The sequence below is a fragment of the Rattus norvegicus genome, chromosome 10 (genome assembly GCF_036323735.1).
Source record: "Rattus norvegicus strain BN/NHsdMcwi chromosome 10, GRCr8, whole genome shotgun sequence".
NCBI lineage: Eukaryota > Metazoa > Chordata > Mammalia > Rodentia > Muridae > Rattus > Rattus norvegicus.
In genome coordinates this window covers 34,490,687-34,511,033 of record NC_086028.1, presented here as the reverse complement: position 1 = coordinate 34,511,033, position 20,347 = coordinate 34,490,687, and the positions used below count along the sequence as shown (strand labels likewise).

General features: G+C 39.0%; 1 protein-coding gene across 9 annotated transcripts in view; it reads left to right on the top strand.

Annotated features, from left to right (window-relative positions):
• Cnot6 (CCR4-NOT transcription complex, subunit 6) overlaps positions 1-20,347 on the top strand; it is a 52,275-nt gene that overhangs the window by 21,133 nt on the left and 10,795 nt on the right. For 4 of the 9 annotated variants that reach the window (NR_172026.1, XM_063268575.1, XM_039085374.1 and 1 more), the window contains 5 exons: positions 13,885-14,071; positions 16,123-16,208; positions 17,485-17,589; positions 17,682-17,750; positions 19,904-20,061. Coding sequence is in view for 8 of the 9 variants with exons in the window: in XM_063268575.1 (XP_063124645.1) it covers positions 13,885-14,071; positions 16,123-16,208; positions 17,485-17,589; positions 17,682-17,750; positions 19,904-20,061 (605 nt within the window). In the remaining variant the exon portion in view is untranslated. Of the gene's footprint in view, positions 1-13,884; positions 14,072-16,122; positions 16,209-17,484; positions 17,590-17,681; positions 17,751-19,903; positions 20,062-20,347 lie in introns of those variants that run through there. The other 5 variants (XM_063268576.1, XM_063268577.1, XM_039085376.1 and 2 more) reach the window with 3 other exon arrangements.

Sequence of the window (20,347 nt, the reverse complement as noted above, 5' to 3'; positions counted from 1 at the left end):
TACATCCCACTCAATGTTTCCTTCCTGGTCACCCCCAACCTCCACAATCCTTCCCCTAACCCCCCCCCCCCCCTTTCTTCTCTGAGCAGGTGTGTGTCCCCTGGGTATCATCCCCACCCTGGCACTTCAAGACTGTGAGGATAGGCACTTTCTCTCCCACGGAGGCACAGAGGCCAGACAGTCTCTCTCATTCTTATGTTTCACTTTGGAGATTAAGTCCAGGGCCTTGTGCACAGAATTACATCCCCAGATGTGCCTTTTTACAAATACTTTCTTCCACTTTATGGCTGGTCTTCTCATTCTCTTGACAGTTGAGATCAGACTTTTTATTTTTAAGGTAGGTTTGTTTATGTATTTATTATGAGTACACTGTAGTACATTATCAGACACACCAGAAGAGGGCATCAGATACCATTACAGATGGTTGTGAGCCACCATGTGGTTGTGGGATTTGAACCTGGGATCTCTGGAAGAGCAGTCCGTGATCTTAACCTCTGAGCCATCTCTCCAGCCCCAAGGGCAGACATTTTAAATTTAAATGGATTTGGCATGTATATTGGGAAGAACTGACATTTTGGCACTATTGGGTTCTAGTCTTTTTCACTTATTTATTCTTACTTGATATCTTTATATGGAATTTCATACTTTTCCTTATTTTAGTAAATGGTGGTGTTTTTATTTTGAATTTCATCGTATTCATCATGGCATATCAAACAGAATGGATGACTTTTAAGTCTTCCTTTATGTTTTTAAACTTTACTCATGTGTTCTAGTTCTAAGTCTCATTGTATGTTGATACTATTCCTTTAAATGTTAAAGTTTTTATTCACCTAGTTTTTCCATTGTTCATTATTAAGACATGCAGATTCTTGTTTGTTTTGTTCTTTTAAAGTCTGGTGATAGGTCTCTTCTTTAGACTCATTATTTTGTGCTGATTTGAAAGATAATTTGTGCAGGAGAAAGAGTTATCAGTTAATGGTTTGTATCTGTCAGTAAGATGCTCCTTCTCTTCTTGCTTAAGTTGTTTCTCTTAAGTCTACAGTCACTCCTGTCCTTGCTTCTGTATCTATGTCTATTTTCTTTCTTTCTATTTTTTTTTTAGATTTATTTATTATATATGTACACTGTAGCTATCTTCAGACACAGCAGAAGAGGGCATCAGACCTCGTTATAGATGGTTATGAGCCACCATGTGGTTGCTGGGATTTGAACTCAGGACCTCTGGAAGAGCAGTCAGTGCTCTTAACCACTGAGCCATCTCTCTCCAGCCCTCTATGTCCATTTTCTAAGGCAGTTAGTTGTTAAGTTTTTGTGCCATTGGTTTTAAGCACCATGATTACAATGTCTCTTTGGTGTGGGGTGTTCCCCTCCCACCCCCTGCCACTTTCTTTGGGAAGTAGGTTTTGTCAACCTTCTTGGATCTGTGGGTTTAAAGTTTACAGTTTTGTCATTTTGTCTGCTTTCCCTCGCCTGCCCCTTTGGAGGCATGTGGTTACTTGTATTTTAGCTTACTTAGAAGTTGTCTTTTGGATTTGTTAATGCTTAATTTACTATTACCTTTATTTTCTTTTGGACTAGTTTCTATTGCTATACCCTTAATTTCACTAATTTTTCCCCCCAGTGTCTAATTTTCATCACTAGAGGTTGTGGGAATTTGTTTTCTGTGCCTTTACATAACATTTCCCTTTTTAAAAAGTATATACCAAATTACTGTCTTCAGCATCCATTTTGTCATCTTTTTTTTCATTTCTAGTTTGATTTAAAGTCATTTCTTTTATTCCACTTTGTATGTGTCATACTTTAATTTTCATTTTGATATAGAAAGTACAGAGGTTTGTACTTTTTTTGAGTTTTGGATAGTTTTACATTCTTGGAAATACTCTGAAGCTTTGTTGTGAAGCTAAGAGTGGTCAGGCTAAAATAAGGGAAGAAGAAAGCCCAGTGGTTGTTCTATCACTTGCTTGCTAGGAACTACTTACTGCCACTCATTCATTCACTGTGTTTATGAACCGATGAGTAGGTAGTTACATGTAAAGATTTCCAGAATTTTGCAATACATAAATAAATAACTATCTTGGAAGCAGTTTGCTTTGTTTGGAGCTCACTTTTAAGTAGTACCCTCCTAAGTATTCTCTGGTTAAAAGGTTTTCCATTCTGGCCGGTGGAAAATCAGAGTGTTCTGATCTTTGGAATCACCGAGGACTGCTTTCTGTGTTCTTGCCAGTTTCTCTCTGTTTTCCTTTCTATCCAGGTTATTCCTTATATGAGCACTCATGTGGGGCCCTCTTCACATCTCTGCACAGCTCTGTCCTTCATCTCATCTCAGTAGCCTGTCAGACTCTGCCTGGGTTCTGTGTTAGGTATCCTCAGGACCCTAGGCAGAAGGCAGAAATAATGATACCAGCTGACTTCATTTCCCACCAGTCACTGATGCTCTGTACTGCCTAGTGTCCGTCTGAAAACATACTTATTGTCTTCTATGTGATTCCTTCCTTTATTCCTTTTGTTGTATTGTTTCTTTTTTTCTTGTCTTTTTTTGTCATTTGATTTTTTTTTTTAATTTTTTTTTTTCGGAGCTGGGGACCAAACCCAGGGCCTTGTGTTTGCTAGGCAAGCGCTCTACCACTGAGCTAAATCCCCAACCCCTTCATTTGATATTTTTATTCATTGTTGGAAGTAGTAATTTCATGACCTTTATTTTCCTTAGGAGTAAATTCACTTGTGTACTTTTCAGCTAATTACGAAGGGGTAGGTGGCCTAAATCTAATCAGGGATTGATGGACTTGAGCCGGATCTCACTGGTTGTGAGCATCCCTCCCTGTTGTTGGATCTTCCCTTTTCCATTTATAGCTCCCAGCTGGAGTCTTCGTGTTTAACGGGATCTTCTTCTTCCTCAAGGTTTCAGAGTTCTTGTTTTATCTTGTAAATATTGAAGGTGGCTTGGGTTCTCTCTGGCCTCAGCGTCTGCTTTCAGCTTCCTTCTTAGTTGCTGCTTGCAGTTGTGGAGCTGCGACTCTGGAAAGCATCCTGTGCTTTCACTCTGTGCTTCCAGCCTTTTCCTGCTCTCAGGTTGTCTGGTGCATCTTTGCTTCCTTTGTTCTCCGGTGCAACCACTGGCCCACCACAGGGATGTTGAACAATCTGGTATTCTAAGATATTTTATTTTTTTCTTTTTTTCGGAGCTGGGGACCAAACCCAGGGCCTTGCGCTTCCTAGGCAAGTGCTCTACCACTGAGCTAAATCCCCAGCCCCAGATATTTTTATTTAGGTAGTTTTTTCATTTAAATCATGCTCTCTCTCCACACCCAAACCCCTCCCAGGTCCCCTTCTACTTCCCTACCTGTCCATCTTCATGCTCATTCTTTAAAAAAGAATACAACAAAATAAAACAAACAAAAACACAGGGAATCCAGTTTGCATTGACCAATTATGCCTGAATGTGAGGCTTACCCTAGACTGTGGTCCAAGTGTCACTTCATTGACGAAAACTGATTTTCCCTCATGCAGCACCACTCAGATGCCATTAGCTTTTGGCTAACAGTAGGATTCTTTGTCCACCACCAACAAATTCTTTTTATAGGAATCTAAAATTTGATGTGTACAAAAAAAGTCTGCCTGAAGATGCCAATTGTCTGTCTCTTGTTCTCATTTTAATGGGGGCAGTACTGTGGTTACCGCCTTTGGAGGGACACCTGTGGCTTTCAGCAGCTGTTTTTGTTCCAGGCCTTTTGCGATACCGCTGTAGGGCAGGAGGAAGTGTACTAACCACTCAGGAAGCTTCCAGGAGATACAACGTTGGATCTGAACGGATTTTCGAAGCAGGTGTCTTGCCTTGTAGGCCACATATTAGCTTTCATGTGTGACATTCTCTAACATTTGAGTTTATTCAGGTTTAAGCTTTATTCAGGTTTATTTTTCTGTGGAGAATAATAGACCATGAATAAAATTGTAAATCAAATTTTTTATGATTTTAAAAAGAATATTATATGAAGCTCTTTTGGATAATTATTAAGTATAACTTGAGAATCAGGTACCTTTCATTATGTAGTCAGCTTAGGAGCTTCCTGCTCTCCATCCAATGCCTGTTTTCCAGAAGCTAAGAGTGGTCAGGCCAAAATAAGGGAAGAAGAAAGCCCAGTGGTCGTTCTGTCACTTGCTTGCTAGGAATTACTTACTGACACTCATTCGTTTGTTGTGTTTATAAACCGATGAGTAGGTAATTATATGTAAAGATTTCCAGAATTTTGCAAACTATAGGAGTCCCTGACAAGGTAGTTAAGAAACTGTGATAAATAATGGCACACAAATGCTTGGAGTGTTATCTTTAAGAGGGTTTTACTGGCAGGATTAAGGAAAGCATCTTAGGCTAGCTGAGTACTGAGGTGGTGATATAAACCAAGTAGAACTGAGATTGAGGGCGGTTTAGGAAAGGGGGGGAACACAGAAAAACTACCTTCTAAAAGGTACACGCAAAAGTCTGCTTTTTACTATTCCTCTCCTCCATGTGTTACACAGCAAACACAGACAAAGAAGTTATTCTGTGCCTCTTTTTTGATACAAAATGTTATATTTTATTACTGTGGTTTATTTTTTTTTTCACTTAAAGTTTACTCAATACAGTATAATCTCCAGTTTCACTGAAATGGCTGACCATGTCCACCACCAAAACCATCTCTAAACTGGAATTCAGTGACTGAGCCAACCCCAGACTCAGCATTCTTGTCAGCCCCAGGAGACACAGCACTCCTTCTGTAGGGGTCTCTGTCCACCTCCCCTTTTTCAGGTCACTTGCCAAGGTCTGCCAGTCTCAGGGTGACTGTGCCTCAGGGTGGCACACACGATCTCCAGAAGTAGGTGAAGGTAATCTCAGAGATATTAGATGCTCTCGTTTGTAAGGTAACAACAGAAATGTCTCCAGGCGGGTTGGGGATTTAGCTCAGTGGTAGAGCGCTTGCCTAGGAAGCGCAAGGCCCTGGGTTCGGTCGTCCCCAGCTTCGGAAAAAAAAGAACCAAAAAAAAAGAAAGAAATGTCTCCAGGCAAACTGCTCCTTCATGTAGCTGAGACTTGAGAGACTGCATGGCCTTCCTTACCTGAAGGTTGGCCCATCCGTCATCTGATGGCTTGGTGTGTCAGGCATATGGATGTCTTTCTTGGCAACCAGAACTGCTTCCTTAAAAAGGAGTTCATAGATAGCAGTCTGGTTCTTCTTAGGCATCAGTGTCATGCCAGCTGTAGGGTCCGAGGCGGGGGTTGGAAAGGAGCAAGAAGAGATTTTTATTTTTTTAAAGTGATACTTTTTTAATTTACTTTATTCTTTTTTTTTTTTTTTTTTTTTTTTGGTTCTTTTTTTTTTTTTTTTTTTTTTTTCTTCGGAGCTGGGGACCGAACCCAGGGCCTTGCGCTTCCTAGGTAAGCGCTCTACCACTGAGCTAAATCCCCAGCCCCTTTATTTACTTTATTTTTGACAACAGTACCATAATTATTTTACATTGCTTCTAATATCTTAGGGCATATAGATAAGGGTACAGGAGTCAAAGGGTATATGGATTTGTAGTTTTGATATGTGATACTTTGGAGGTTTTTTTTGTTATTGTATAAATTAGGATGGTTATGATTTTTCTTTTTATCCTTTTTTTTATCTTTTTATTTTTCTTTATCTTTTTCTCCCATCAGTTTTACATACTTATTACATCTAGTTATTCTGCCTTTTTGTTTGTATGATAAATAAGGCATTCTATTTTACTTGATTATTATGTGCACAAAATTGGTTGATAGTACATCTTGTATGCTAACAGGAATGTTTTTGTTATGTAGTGGACTTGTTTTCTAAATCCTTGTAAACGTGTGGGTTAGGTTAGGTGCTTTCTCCGTAGGTTCACTGTGCCTAGTCCTTTAGGGTTTGTTGACTGAAGAGTTGGAAATGTGTGACTATAATGGTAACTATCTTTTGTCCACTTCTTACGTATGGGAGTGACTTGACTCTGTGTGGTGTGGGGTTGAGAAAAGTACCAAACTGGGAAACAGTAGAGATCAGGTACACTTCCTGTTTCTTCTAGTATGTCAACTAGATGTTTAGATTTTTTTTTCCCCCAGTATCTCTCTAAATGCATAATAGCTATTTTGGCTTCTTGGTAGGTTCATTAATTATCCCGTAGCTTGCTAATCAATCACTACCTTCTGATTTCAAGGAACAATATATTTCTTCTTGTCTCCTGATATTTATTTAGCAATAAAATATTCTGGGAACTTTAGAATGAATTCACTTATTAGAATATGGCTCTTAGTTAAATCTTGGCCTTTCTTAAACCACTCAGTCACCCTGGAGTACAGGTTCTGCTTACCTTTGGCCTGTTAGATATTTCTAGACCAAGGTAGTCACAGTTTTATCAAAGTATAACTGACATGCAGAAATCAGCATGCATGGGGGCTGAAGAAATGGCTCAGTGTGGTGCAGAGGGCCCTCAACTTCGGTTCCTAGCACCCACATGAGGTAGCTCAAAGACACCTGTCATTAGGGATTGGTGCCTTTTTTGGCCTCTGCCAGCACATCCATATCCACACAGAGAGACACTCACTTACACTTAATTAAAAATAAGTTCTTAAAATGAGCATTTATTTACATTGTAATAATGCGATCTGTTCTGACCTTAGATGTGCCTGTTAGTGCCGTCCTTCCTGAGACTCTGCCATCCTTCTTTGTTAATGTGCCATTGCTACATCTCTTCCCTTACGCCTATACTAGATGGGTGTTTTGTGGAATTTGTATAAATGATATCATTCAATATGGTTTTGTTGTTTTATTTTTCTGGTAGACAGGTTTTCCAGTAGCTTCAGCTGGCCTTGAACTTAATATGTAGCCAAGCATGACTTTGAATTTTTGATTGTCCTGTCTCCATGTCCTTCATTCTAGGACCAGCCATAGGCATGCACTATATTCCTGGTAACGTTGGTACTGGGAATCAAACCCAGGAAGGACTACGTGCACACTAGGCAAACACTCTGCCAACTAAAGTGCGTCCTCACGCCAGTGTGGCACAGATAAGGCTACTCTAAATGGTCCTATTGCTGTGGGTGTAGCTTTTATGATCGTGTATTTTTGAGACTCTTGAAACTTTTTTGAAACGGTTTACTCACTCCTTGCTTCCCTCCCTCCCTCCCTTCTTCCTTTCTTTAGTTTTTACTAGATAGCTTTGGTCTGCAACTCAGGGCAGTGGCATGTAGTAAGTGTTTAAGACTTAGTTATTCGGGCTGGAGAGATGGCTCAGTGGTTAAGAGCACTGACTACTCTTCCAGAGATCCTGAGTTCAAATCCCAGCAACCACGTGGTGGCTCATAACCATCTGTAATGAGAACTGATGCCCTCTTCTGGTGTGTCTGAAGACAGCTACAGTGTGCTCATATAAATAAAATAAATAAATCTTTAAAAAAGGGGGGGGGGTTGGGGATTTAGCTCAGTGGTAGAGCACAAGGCCCTGAGTTCGGTCCCCAGCTCCGAAAAAAAAGAACCAAAAAAAAAAAAAAAAAAAAAGACTTAGTTATTCTCTGGTTTGTAGTGCTATCTAATTGTGGCTTTATGGTTTTTTTTTTTTTAATTATTGCTGATATTGAGCATCTTTCAATATGACTTTCCCATCTGTTTGTGCTTTTTGTTGAAGTGTCTGTCTAAGTCTTGTTCAAAGATTTAATTTTTAAGGTTCTTTATTAGTCCTTTTGAGCTATACCACAGACTAGAACTTTATAAACAGTTCAGTGCTGTGGCCCTTTACTACAACTCCTGATGTTGTGGTGACCCCTCCCCCCAGCCATAAAATTATTTTCATTGTTACTTCATAACTGTAATTTTGCTAGTTATGAATTATAATATAAATACCTTTGGGGTCTTTGGCGACCCCTGTGAAAGGGTCATTTAACACCCCTAAGGGGTCAGGCCCATAGGTTGAGAGCCACTGTTCTGGAGACTGAGATCAAAGGGCTGCATCTGGTGATGGTCATTGCTGTGCACAGCATAGATGAAAGCATGAAGTGGCAAGAGAGTATGTTTGAGAGAAGTAAATTGGTTTCCATTATAACACAAGGGCAGAGCACTGGTGACCCAAACATCTTGCATCATGTCCTGCTTCTCAGCACTGTTGCCAAGATTGAGTTTCCAACATAGGAGCTTTAGGAGGAGTGTCCACACCATGGTGTGTGTGTAATAATAGCTCCTGATGCTGGGCAGTACTCGCCCTCTGACTTTGTTGTATGGCTTCTCTTTCTTTGTGATAATCAATTTTATAGTTGCTGTAGATGTCACATGTCTTCCCTTAGGTATTCTTAGGACATTCATTTCTCAGCATTTTACAGTTACTGTACTATATATAAGTCATATATTTTTGGTCAGGTTTACCATTAACTTTCATGATTCAGAGAATGTTGTAGATTGTATCCTTTCAATTTCTAGTCGCTCATTATTGGTGTTCAGAAGAAATGCAGTGCTTTCTATATGCTGATCTTGTACCCTACAATTTTACAAAACTTACTTGATAGTCGCATTTTTATTTATTCAGTAAAAGTTTTATATACATGATTACACCATTGGGGGATGGGACAGTTTTATTTCTGCCTTCCAAAATATTTATTCCCCCCTTCCCAATGTCCTGGCTAAGACTCCACGATGTTAAGTGGGAGTAATAAGAGGAGACACCCTTGCCTTGTCCCTGATTTTGGAGAATCCTTGTATCCCTTTACCACTAAGACTTTTATAGGCTCTTTTCAAGGTCAAGTTCTTACTGATGTTTTTTTTTTTTTTTTTTAAAGAATCCACAGTAGATATTTTGTCAAAATACTGCTCAGATTTGCATCTGTTAGGTAGGACTTTTTAGACTATTAAAATTTTACATTAATTTTTTTGCAATATTCAATAAGCCTTTAATTTCTAGATCAAAGTACTTGTTTATAACTTCTTGAAATAGAGTTTATATTTCCAGCTCGTGTATATAAAAATTCTTAGCAAATTTCTACTAAATCAAATCCAGTAATGCATTAAAAGAACCAGTGGGGGGCTGGAGAGATGGCTCAGCAGTTAAGAGCACCCGACTGCTCTTCCAGAGGTCATGAGTTCCCAGCAACCACATGGTGGCTTACAACCATCTGTAAAGAGATCTGGTGTATCTGAAGACAGCTACAGTGTACTTATATATAATAAATAAATAAATCTTTTTTTTTTTTTTGGGTTCTTTTTTTTCGGAGCTGGGGACTGAACCCAGGGCCTTGCGCTTCCTAGGCAAGCGCTCTACCACTGAGCTAAATCCCCAGCCCCCTAAATAAATCTTAAAAAAAAAAAAAGAAAACGTTAATGTGACGGTACTTTTAAAAAAAAAAAAAAAAAAGAACCAGTGGGGTTGGAATACAGAGAAGTTGGTAAAATAATTTTTAAGCCATTTGATTACTGGGTGCTTTCATAAAGTTTTCTTTTTAAATGGGATTTTCTTTTTGTTGTTTTTAAAATTAATTATTTGTCTGGTTAGAGAAATGACAATTAGTTTTCATTTATCAGTGTCATATGTTTATTGTCCAGAGTGATTGGCTTCATGAAGATATTTTTATTCATATTCTCCCTTTCTTTCTTCCCAGCTTTCCCTTCCTGCTAGTTCTGTTCCTCTGTTTAGACTTATTGAGCTTACTGCTATGTCAAACTACCTGACAAAGGCAGCCTAAAAGAAGGAAGTGTTTGATTGGGCTCTCAGTTTCAAGAAGCAGTGTCTCATGATAGGGAGCATATAGTGTCAGGAGGGGACAGATGGTTGGTTACTCTGCTTCTACAGGCAAAAAGCAGAGGGCTTAGCCTCATTGTTCTTGTCCAGCCTGAGACATAGAATGGTACCACCCACTTCCTTCCTCAGCTAGCTTAATCTAGATAATCCTTCAGAGACTCGGTTCCATGGTGTTCCTGAATTCCATCAGATTGACAGTCAAGACTAACCAGTACACTGTATTCATAGTTTTCTTTGCATAAGGAACATTTTCTGTCTCCCTTTCTCTTTTTTTTAGGACAGCTATTTCATCAACCTTGTGTAGTTACAGATTTCTGTAATGTTTATCTCAGTTTGAAAACATTTCCATTAGGTCCTAAAAGGAGCTCTTTTTTTCCTTTTCCCTTTCTCCTCAGCATCCTTCCCAGCAGCTATTATTCTTCCTTCTTGGTGGGCTTTTACTGTTTGGACATTTCATGTAAGGGCATTAATACGATGTGTACGATTAATACGATGTGTGACCTCTCATCACCAACCAGCTCTTTCACTTAGCAAGTATTTTCAAAGTTGATCCTTGGTCTAGCACATACCTGCTTTGCATATAATAATATTCTATGATATTGAACATACCACATTTTATTTATTAATTCATAGAGTCATAAACATCTAGATTATTTCCAGTTTTGAGTTTTTGTTTTTTGTCTTTTAAGTTTTTTGAGACAGGGTTTCTCTATGTATTCCTGACTGTCCTGGAGCTGGCTGGTCTCAAACTCAAAGAGATCTGCCTGCCTCTGCCCAGCCAGTTTTAAGTATTAAAATCTTCTGTAATCATTTATCTGGATTATATTTTGATTTCTGTTGTGTATATACCTGAGTTAACTGCCTATCATATATTAACAGTATATGAACTTTTTAAGGCGCTGTCATTTGATTGAGTACCTAAACCATTTTACATTTCCACTACCACCATGTAAGGTTTAAGTTTCTCTGTTTACTAACACTTACTTTCTGATTGTGTCCATCCAAGCGGGTTTGAAGTTCATCATTGTGATTTGAGGGGTCACATTTCCATTTCCCTCATGGATATTAAGTGTCTTTTCATGTGGTTATTGACCCTTTGTACATTTTTGGAGAAATATGTGGTTTTTTTTTTTTTTTTTTTTGAGTGTTTTTGAGATGGGATTTTACTATGTAGCACTGAATAATCTGGAAGTTACCGTATAGCCCAAGCTGGTGTCAGACTTGTAGTGCTGTTGCCTCTGCCTCCTAAGTACTTATAAACAAAGCCTGTTCCAGTTGTACTCAGATCCTTTTTTTATTTTACTTTGTAAACTGTGTGCCTGTGTTTATTAGTACACAGTGCCAGCATGCTTGTGTGGAAGTCAGAGGACAACCTCGTATGTTAGTATTCAACATTCACCTGGTTTGAGTTAGGGCCTCTGTTTCTTTGCCACATCTGTCAGGCCTACAAGTTTCTGAGCGCTTTGAGGGGTCTCCTGTGTCTGCCTCCCCTTTCCCTGAGAGTTATGAGATTATAGATACTCACACCGTCTGGTTTTTAATGGAAGTTCTGGGAATTAGAATTCAGGCCCTCATACTTGCCTGCTAAGTGCTTTATCCATTGAGCCAGCTCCCACAGCCTCTCTGAGTTTTAAGAATGTAAATGACTTTGCAAATTTACGATTTGCCAAATATTTTCCTTTTCTGTGGGTTTATCTCTTCTAAGGTTGTTCTTTAAAGTGCAAAAGATTATTTTTCTTCCTAGACAGGTTTCATTATGTAGCCCTGGATATCTAAGAACTCTCTCTGTAGACCAGGCTGACCTTGAACTCACAGAGATCCTTCTGCCTCTGCCTCTGCCTCTGCCTCTGCCTCTGCCTCTGCCTCTGCCTCTGCCTCTGCCTCTGCCTCTGCCTCTGCCTCTGCCCCTGCCCCTGCCCCTGCCCCTGCCCCTGCCCCTGCCCCTGCCGAGTTGTAGGATTAAAGGTACATGCTCCCACTGCCTGCAAGTTCAAAAGATTTTAATTTTAATAAAATACAATTCACTTGTTTTTGTTTGTGCTTTTCAGTTTTGTATATAATGTAAAGTAAGGCCCCAGCATCTTTTTTTAAAAAACATTTAAAAATTTTTGTGTGTGTGTCTATGTGCCACAAGACTGCCTGTGCTCAAGGAGGCCAGAAAAGGGCATCCAGTTTTCTGGAACACTAGAGCACTTGATGGTTCTGAGCTGGCTTATGGTTGCTGGGAACTTAACTCTGGTCCTCTGGAAGAGCAGCCAGTGTATTTAACTGCTAACCCATCTTGGCAGCACCCCTTCTTCATTCTTTTGTATATAGTTATCCAGTTGTACATTTCTGTTATTTCTTAATTTTTTTCTGTCTCCTGAGTCCCTATTTAGAGTATCTAGTTACATATGCTTCCACTGTTAAAAGTTGTCCCAGATATTACTGAAGTGCCATGTGTTTTTTTTCAATGTGTTTCCTTTTTTGTTTTAAGTTTTTCTTGTCCTGCAATCCAAATCCAGTAATTTTCTTCAGTGTCTAATATACCGTTAATCTCATGTTGGCCATTCCCCTACCACCACCACCACCACCATCCCACCCCCCAAATCTGAATCTTGATGTAAATGCAAAATTCTACAAGTTCAGTTTTGTGTTTGGGCTTTCATTTCTATCTCAACATTGTTACTTTTCCTAGTTTTGATTAATTTTTCCCTTTATGGATTTTTGCTTTCCTGATGATTTACATGCTTGGTAATTTTCTCTTTGGTGCCAGAAACTGAAGCTTTTCTTTGGATGATCCATGTTTAAGGATTCCTCCAACTAATCTTGGGTGGTGTTAAAGGGATGCGGTGAAGGTACTGGAAAACAGTCTGACTCTTGTGAGATTTGAGCTTAAACTTTCTAGGTACGACTGGAGCAGTTAATAGTCTAGAGTTGAATTTTGACCCTGTGCCTTCTGAGTGGAAAGGATTTCTCTTTATACTCTTCTTTGAAACCCAACCACCACCGTGTTAGTGCGATTGTTTCCAGAGCTCAGGAGCACTCGATCTAACTGGGATTGCCCCTGCCCTGTTTTGTTTTTTTGCAAATACTGCCCAGGAAGTAAACTGAGAAAACTGTAGAGACCACCATATTTGTTTCTCATTTCTCCTGGGTAACTCTGCTACCTTGGTTGGTGTCTTCTGTAGGATAACAAATTTGGGCTTTCTTACCCTGTCTTGACTAGAAGTAAAAGTTTCAAGGTTGTGTTTTCAGCCGTTAGACTACAATAGTCCTCAAAGGCTGGTATATTTCCACTGCATCTGTTTGTTTCATTCTCTCTCAAATTAGGCTCGAAAGTTTGTATGTATTGTAGAAACGATTGACCTCTTAGTCAAGCAATGCCTAAGTATAGATTTCATACTGTATTGAAAGAAGGCTGTAGTTTTACATTTCTGAGCACTATGTTATTGCTTGGCTAGGCATCCGACATGTTTCTGGGAGATACTTTCTCTTGTACGTTAATGGTACAGGTTTTCCTTTTTATTGTTGTTTTGTTGTTGTTGTCTTCTTTTGGGGTTTTTTTTTTTTTTTTGAGACAAGATCTCACTGTGTAGACCAGGCTTGCTTTTGACTCTCCAGTGCTAGAATTAAAGGTTTCTACCACTACACCAGGCTTTACTGCCTCAAAGGCACCACCATAATAGAAATTTTGTTGTCTTATATGATGCAGTTATCACTTGAGTAATTTGTCCCTAAGCTCAACTAAACTAAGAATATCTTAGCTTCTTTTTTTTAAGGTAACATTTTTATTTTTCAGACATTATCTTTCATAGTATCTAAATTCTAGATTTATCATTGCTGTAGATTACTCATATTTTTTGTTTACATATCTGAGGTCATTTAAAGACTTCTTTCCAGTATGCTCTTAAAATGGAAATAGTTGACACTTTGCTTTAAAAGTTTAAATTTTAGCTTCCTTCTGCTAGTTAGAGTTAATCATTTAGTGCATTGTGAATTTTTCTAGAATGGATAAAATCTTGTTAAGTCTTCTCACACCTTTAAAATAGTAATTTAAATACCTAATTAAAACATATAACTTTTATTTACTACATGATACAAATTTGGGCGATCTATATATATAATCTCTCCCCCCCTCTTGTCTTGCAGGAAAAGTAAGAAGCTTAAGCTCATCTTTGTGGTCACTAACTCACTTGACAGCTTTGCATCTGAGTGACAATTCCCTGTCCTGTATTCCTTCAGACATTGCCAAGCTTCACAATCTGGTATATCTGGACCTGTCCCATAATCAAATCCAGAGTTTACCGGCAGAACTCGGAAACATGGTATCACTCAGGTATGCAGACTCAGTATTGGACCTTTAGGTTCCTCTGAAACAAAAGGCAACATGTATATAGTTAGGAAATAAAGCTGTTTCATATTGAAGAAATAAGTTTTATTAAAAGATTTTTGATAAGAATTTAATGTTCAATAATAAAAATTAGGTAAGTCCATTGCTTAGTTTTTTTTAATTACGATGTCATGGTTTTTGTGTTACGTATTTTATTTTCAAACCAAAACAGTGTAGAGATTAACAACTGTAAGGCACTGTGTTATTTAATGTCTTTAGCTGTGACCAACAGTTGGTACCACACAAACATATTTACTCACATGGGTCCTTGAAGCCTGTTGCCTACAGTAACATGAACAAAGCTACAATTAGTTACTATGCTTGGAAGCCTGTGGTCTTATGTGTAGAATTTAGAGTAGTGTAGTTCCTTTGGGAGATTTACTTTGCTATATGTAAATTATGTAATCTTAGCCAGAAGTTAGGGATGTTGACAATAGTGAGTAAAAAGCCACCATTAATTAATTTAAGATTCAGCAAATGATATAATTGCTGGACTTTTTTCTTTTCTTAAAACCTTTGAGGGGCTGGAGAGATGGCTCACTGGTTAGAGCAGTAACTGCTCTTCCAGAGGTTCTGAGTTCAATTCCCACCAACCACATGTTGGCTCACAGCCATCTGTAATGGAATCTGGTGCCCTCTTCCGGTGTGTTTGAAGACAGCTACTGTATACTTATAAAATAAATAATTCTTAAAAAAAAAAAAAAACCAAAAACCTTTGAAGATTTTATTTGAAGAAGATCTACATAAATCCAAACCCAGCATACCTGCTCAGAGCATGGTGGTTTTCATGGCTTCTCTGCTACCTTTTAATATAAGGAATGAAGACTTACAGAAGTGTCTTTGTTTTTATCAGTCTCAGTCCAAGCTTTTCACACTTCCTTGGCTCAGTTATTTAGTATTACCTTTTTGCTTTGCTTTGGTTTTGTTTTTTGAGACAAGATTTTTCTTTGTAGCCCTGGCTGTCCTGGAACTCACTCAATAGACCAGGCTGGCCTTGAACTGACAGAGATCCTCCTGCCTCTACCTCCTGAGTGCTGGTACTAAAAAGTCTAGCCACTACTGCCAGACTTACTATAACTTTTTAATCCTCAGAAACAAACTGGTGTACAGAGCCTTTTTTTTTTCTATGTAATGTATTTGGAAATAAATAGGAACCAGTTACTCAGATCTTGTTTTTCTTGTTCAGTTTTCTCAAAAGTATGCAAGATTTGTATCAAGAAACAAGGATGGTAGAGATCATGTTTCTCATCTAAACTTTGATTAGTAAAACTTAAGACAGGAAAGCAGTAGTATCTGTGCTTGGTTGGCTTTTTTCCTTGAAAATTCCTGTGACTCATATTTATAATGTGGTTGTAAGAAACATTAAAATAACCTCTTGTTTACATAGCTTTTACCCTGAGAGTTCTGTAAGCTGGAGAGAGGGTATGAAGAACTGTAGCCATTGTGAAGCTCATTCAGCAGTTCTCATGATAGCCTCTTGTTAACTTCTCTCCTTGTTGCTGCAACCAAACACTTGAGGAAAAACAAATGTGAAGGGAAAACTCCCTCCTTAGATTCATGGATCAAGGGCGTGCAGTCCATCATGGTGGGAGAGACGCACGGCAGCCAATCACACTGCATCCGCCTGCCATCAGGCAGTGGAGATGGATGTGCTTCCCCCTCCCCCTTTTATTTCCTGTGGCTTCCTAGCCCTGGGGCTGCTCATAATGAGGTATCCATGAATTTAATAACTTAAAAATTGAAGCTTATATCATACTTTGTTTTTGTTTCTTTTATAGTAATCTTCCCCCCCTGTTTTTTTTTACCAAAAGTATGGTCTGTGACAGTGTTGTTGTTTATTTTTAACTATATAGAGTTTGAGAAAAGCCAAGGCTAGCTGTTGGAATATGGTGTATACAACTCTCGTGCTTAGGTACATATTTCCTAGAAATAGCATTGTTGGTTTTACTGTTAAGATTAACATGTCTTCTGACTTCCTGGAATTTTTATATCATTAGGGAGCTCCATTTAAATTACAACCAGTTACGAGTTCTACCTTTTGAGCTGGGAAAACTGTTTCAGTTGCAGACTTTAAGCCTGAAAGGTAGGATTTCGGTTTTTTCTTACAGTTTCAAAGAAGCTATGAGATGCTTGGGCAGGCAGTGTTGTCCTGTGCTTTATCTGTTGCTTTGCCTGTGCTGTAGGTTCCTGTCACTCTTCAGCCCCAGGCAGCCGGTGTCATTGTGTTCTCCTGGCTCCTGGCCTGCCTGCTTTCTTTGCTTCTGTCTTGGTGCTACCTTCCTTTTGCTGTGCTTTCTCAGCATGTCGTAAACCGCTCTCTGCTTGTGTTCAAATGAGAGTATAGTTCCCATAAAATAAGAAAGAAAATTTCCCCAGTAAGTAGGAATCTCTGATTTGGTCCTGGTACTAGAAATTATGCTTTCGAGGGTTTGTTTAAAAAAAAAAAGTTTATGAGTACTTAATCAGTATTAGAAGTGGGGAAGGAGAAATGCAGTAGGAACTATTATGAAATGGCTTAGCCCAGAAGGAGTCAGAGTCAGATTTTTAAAGTGTGTCAAGACATGGGCATGTCTTATAATGTGATTGGTTCTTCATCAATCAGGGCAGATGTGGACAGATAGCTGTCTCCTAAAGCAAAGGCTTCTGGGTAAAGTCTCTAAGAGTTACATTCATATTTCTGAATGATAATTATAGGGTCAGATAATACTCCTATAAATTCATTTGATATACCATTAAAACTGTTGAATAAATAAATACATAAATAAACACTTATATATGGAATAATTTTTAGCAACCATCAACTTTACAGATGTTTCAAGCCCATTGCGTGTCAGAGAAAGCCTCTCGTGTATTCTTCCAGTTCAGAATTGATACAAAGCACTTCTTTGTTAACATTAATCCATTAATAATCATTTTATGAACTTTTGTGTACAGTGCAAAGTTTGAGGTAGAGACATGACTCAATGGTTAAGAGAAGCACTGGCTACTCTTTCAGAGGACCCAGGTTCAAGTCTCAGTACCCACATGGAGCTCATACCTGCCTGTAACTCCAGTCCCAGGACCCAGTCCCCCTTTCCTGGCCTCTAAAGGTGCCAGGCATGCACATGGTGCCCAGATATAAATGCAGGGAAAACACTCATATTCATAAAACAAAAGTACATATTTTTTTTAAAAAGTGCTAAGTTTTATTTTTTTATATAAAATTTTTCAAAAGAGTCATTTTTATGTGGTAAGTTATTAGCAACTATAATGAACATTGTTGTAATAATATAATGTTTTGTATTAGGTTATTATATTTATTTTTTTTCTAAGTTTGAAACACTTTATTATCTTAATTTACCTGCTTAAATTTTTCCCAGGAAATCCACTTACCCAGGATATATTGAACCTCTGTCTGGAGCCAGATGGAACAAGAAGGCTACTGAACTACTTGCTCGATAATTTGTCAGGTACTGCAAAAAGAAGTAAGTGGCTGTTTGTTTAGACTTTTTATTAGGAAAACATGTAAGGATATCACCTAATTATTACTATTTTTTCTATATACATATATACCCAGTTTCAACAGAACAACCACCTCCAAGATCTTGGATCATGTTACAAGAACCAGACAGAACAAGGCCAACAGGTTGGTAGCCCTGCTTTTTTTTTTTCCTCCAGGGCTGAGGACTGAACCCAGGGCTTTGCGCTTTCTAGGCAAGTGCTCTACCACTGAGCTAAATCCCCAACCCCATAGCCCTGCTTTTTAACATTAATTTTTGATCAGGTCTTGATATAGCTAAAAGTATTGTTGGGTGCTTTAAATTATGAACAGTATTTAAGGTAGTATTCTTATAAGCAATTTGGTTTGGGAAATAACAATAATGATTTAACTCTTTAATGCATTGCTTCTTAACCAGGAGGCAGTTTATCTTTGAGGGGGCATGTGTAGTGTGTAGTTGTTGGTATACTGCTCTGTGTTCCCCGCTAGACACACGTGCATCCGCCCAGGAGGCAGCACCCCAGATCCACACATGAAAGACAGACACTCATACTTTCTCTCTCTCTCTCTCTCTCTCTCTCTCTCTCTCTCTCTCTCTCTCTCTCTCTGTCTCTCTGTGTCTCTGTGTGTGTGTGTCTCTCTCTGTCTCTCTGTGTCTCTCTGTGTGTGTATGTGTCTCTCTGTCTCTCTGTGTCTCTCTGTGTGTGTATGTGTCTCTCTCTCTGTCTCTCTGTCTCTTCCCCCCACCCCCCATGCTTTTTAACTCAATGTCCAGGTACTCTAAGGCTTCCTGGGCTAGCGCATCCTTATCTTCACTCCCAGTTCAACACTTCTAGTTCTGCCCTCAGCCTAGTTGCTCGATTGTCTGCTCCTTGCTCAGCTTGGTTACGATTCTCATCTCCTGCCTGCTACCCCAGGCCTAGTTGGGGAAACAGCCAATGGCCACCCCACTCTAGATCTCACATGGCTGGTAGTTCTTTCTCCCTCCAAAGGATAGCAAATCCCTTTCCTCCTGTGTCTGCTAGACGCCTTCAGGGAAACTAGAAGTCCTGTCTCTTCTGTCCAGCCTTTGGCGTCTAGCATCTTTATTGACTATTCAAGAACCAGTTGGGGAACAGGACCTTCAGCATTCATTCCCGAGCATCAGAACTGCCCCTTGCGACATGTATCACATTTGGCAATTCTGATTGTCAAAACTGGGAGAAGTAGCTGGGGATTTAGCTCAGCGGTAGAGCGCTTGCCTAGGAAGCGCAAGGCCCTGGGTTCGGTCCCCAGCTCCGGGAAAAAAAAAAAAAAAAACTGGGAGAAGTATAATGTGGAGAAATGGGATTGATGTCAGGGACACAGCTAAGTATCCCACAGTGCCTGATCAAGTTAGCCCGTACAAGAGAAGACTTCAGCCACCTTGAACACTTGACCTTTTGTATCAATCACATTCACTGAATAACATCTTTCCACATTGGAGGTTTCCATGTGCTAATGTGTTCTAAAGGTACTTAATATCAGGAAAAATATAAGAGCTTTTTTACCTGAGGAAAAAATTGAACTTTAATTCATTTTTAACTTAAATTTTTTTTGGTTCTTTTTTTCGGAGCTGGGGACCGAACCCAGGGCCTTGCGCTTCCTAGGCAAGCGCTCTACCACTGAGCTAAATCCTCAACCCCTTAACTTAAATTTTATGAAGATAGTTTAGTTCTCAGAGTATGTTTAACAGAATTTGGCTGATGATATACCTGTCCTGCATTAACACAAACAGACTACCTTGTTTCCTACCATTGCCATTCCTCCTGTAGCTAAGACAAAATTTTCTTAGCATTTCTTAGTCTGTGTGTCTAAGACAGTGCTGCTCTACAGGTTATTCTAATGAAAGACTTTTGCCCCAGGAAGCCAAAAGTAACTCTGATTTGCTTCATTATTACATATTTGTTCTATTTGCGTGTTCTGAAGCCAGACTCACAAACTTTCTCCAGGCTAGTCTGTAGTTGGTCTATAGGAAAAAGAAAATTGGGCAACCTGTTAAGAAAATTGCTTGTCAAGTTTCCATGTTCTGCATTTACAGTTAGTGGCATAGAAGAAATAAGGAGACCTGGTTTATCCTGTCTTCTAGGTTCTGCAGGTATAAGCTCATTGTATTCTAATTGGTTTGTCTGTCTTTCCATCATTTATTTTTCTTGAGTAATAACTTTTCAATGACTGTAGGTTCAGTGGTTAAGTCTGACTTAACATAGTGAGGACTATTACTGAAATAATTATGGTGGTTTTTTTCTGCCACATGTGTGAATAAGTTATCTTTCCTACAGCCTTGTTTTCTGTCATGTGCTATAATGTTCTTTGTGATAAATATGCGACCCGGCAGTTATACGGCTACTGTCCATCATGGGCACTAAATTGGGACTACAGGAAAAAGGCCATTATTCAAGAAATTTTGAGCTGCAATGCTGATATTATAAGTCTTCAGGTAAGTCATGCAGAAGACTCTTTAAGTTACGTGACCCTCCAAACCAGGACATAACAAGAAGCAATTACCCTTGAGTATACTATGCTGATGATATATTTGAAATGCTAGCTTCAGCAGCCCTTAAAATCCTGGCCTTTTATGGTTTGGGTGAATTCTGAAAAAAATCAACTGTCTCGCTGTGCAGCCTTCTGTGCTGTCATATTAAAGCAAATGGGTTCACTTAGGTTTTAAACACTGATAATAACTTTAGTCCTTTGTTCAGTATTCCTTTGTACTGCATTTGAAT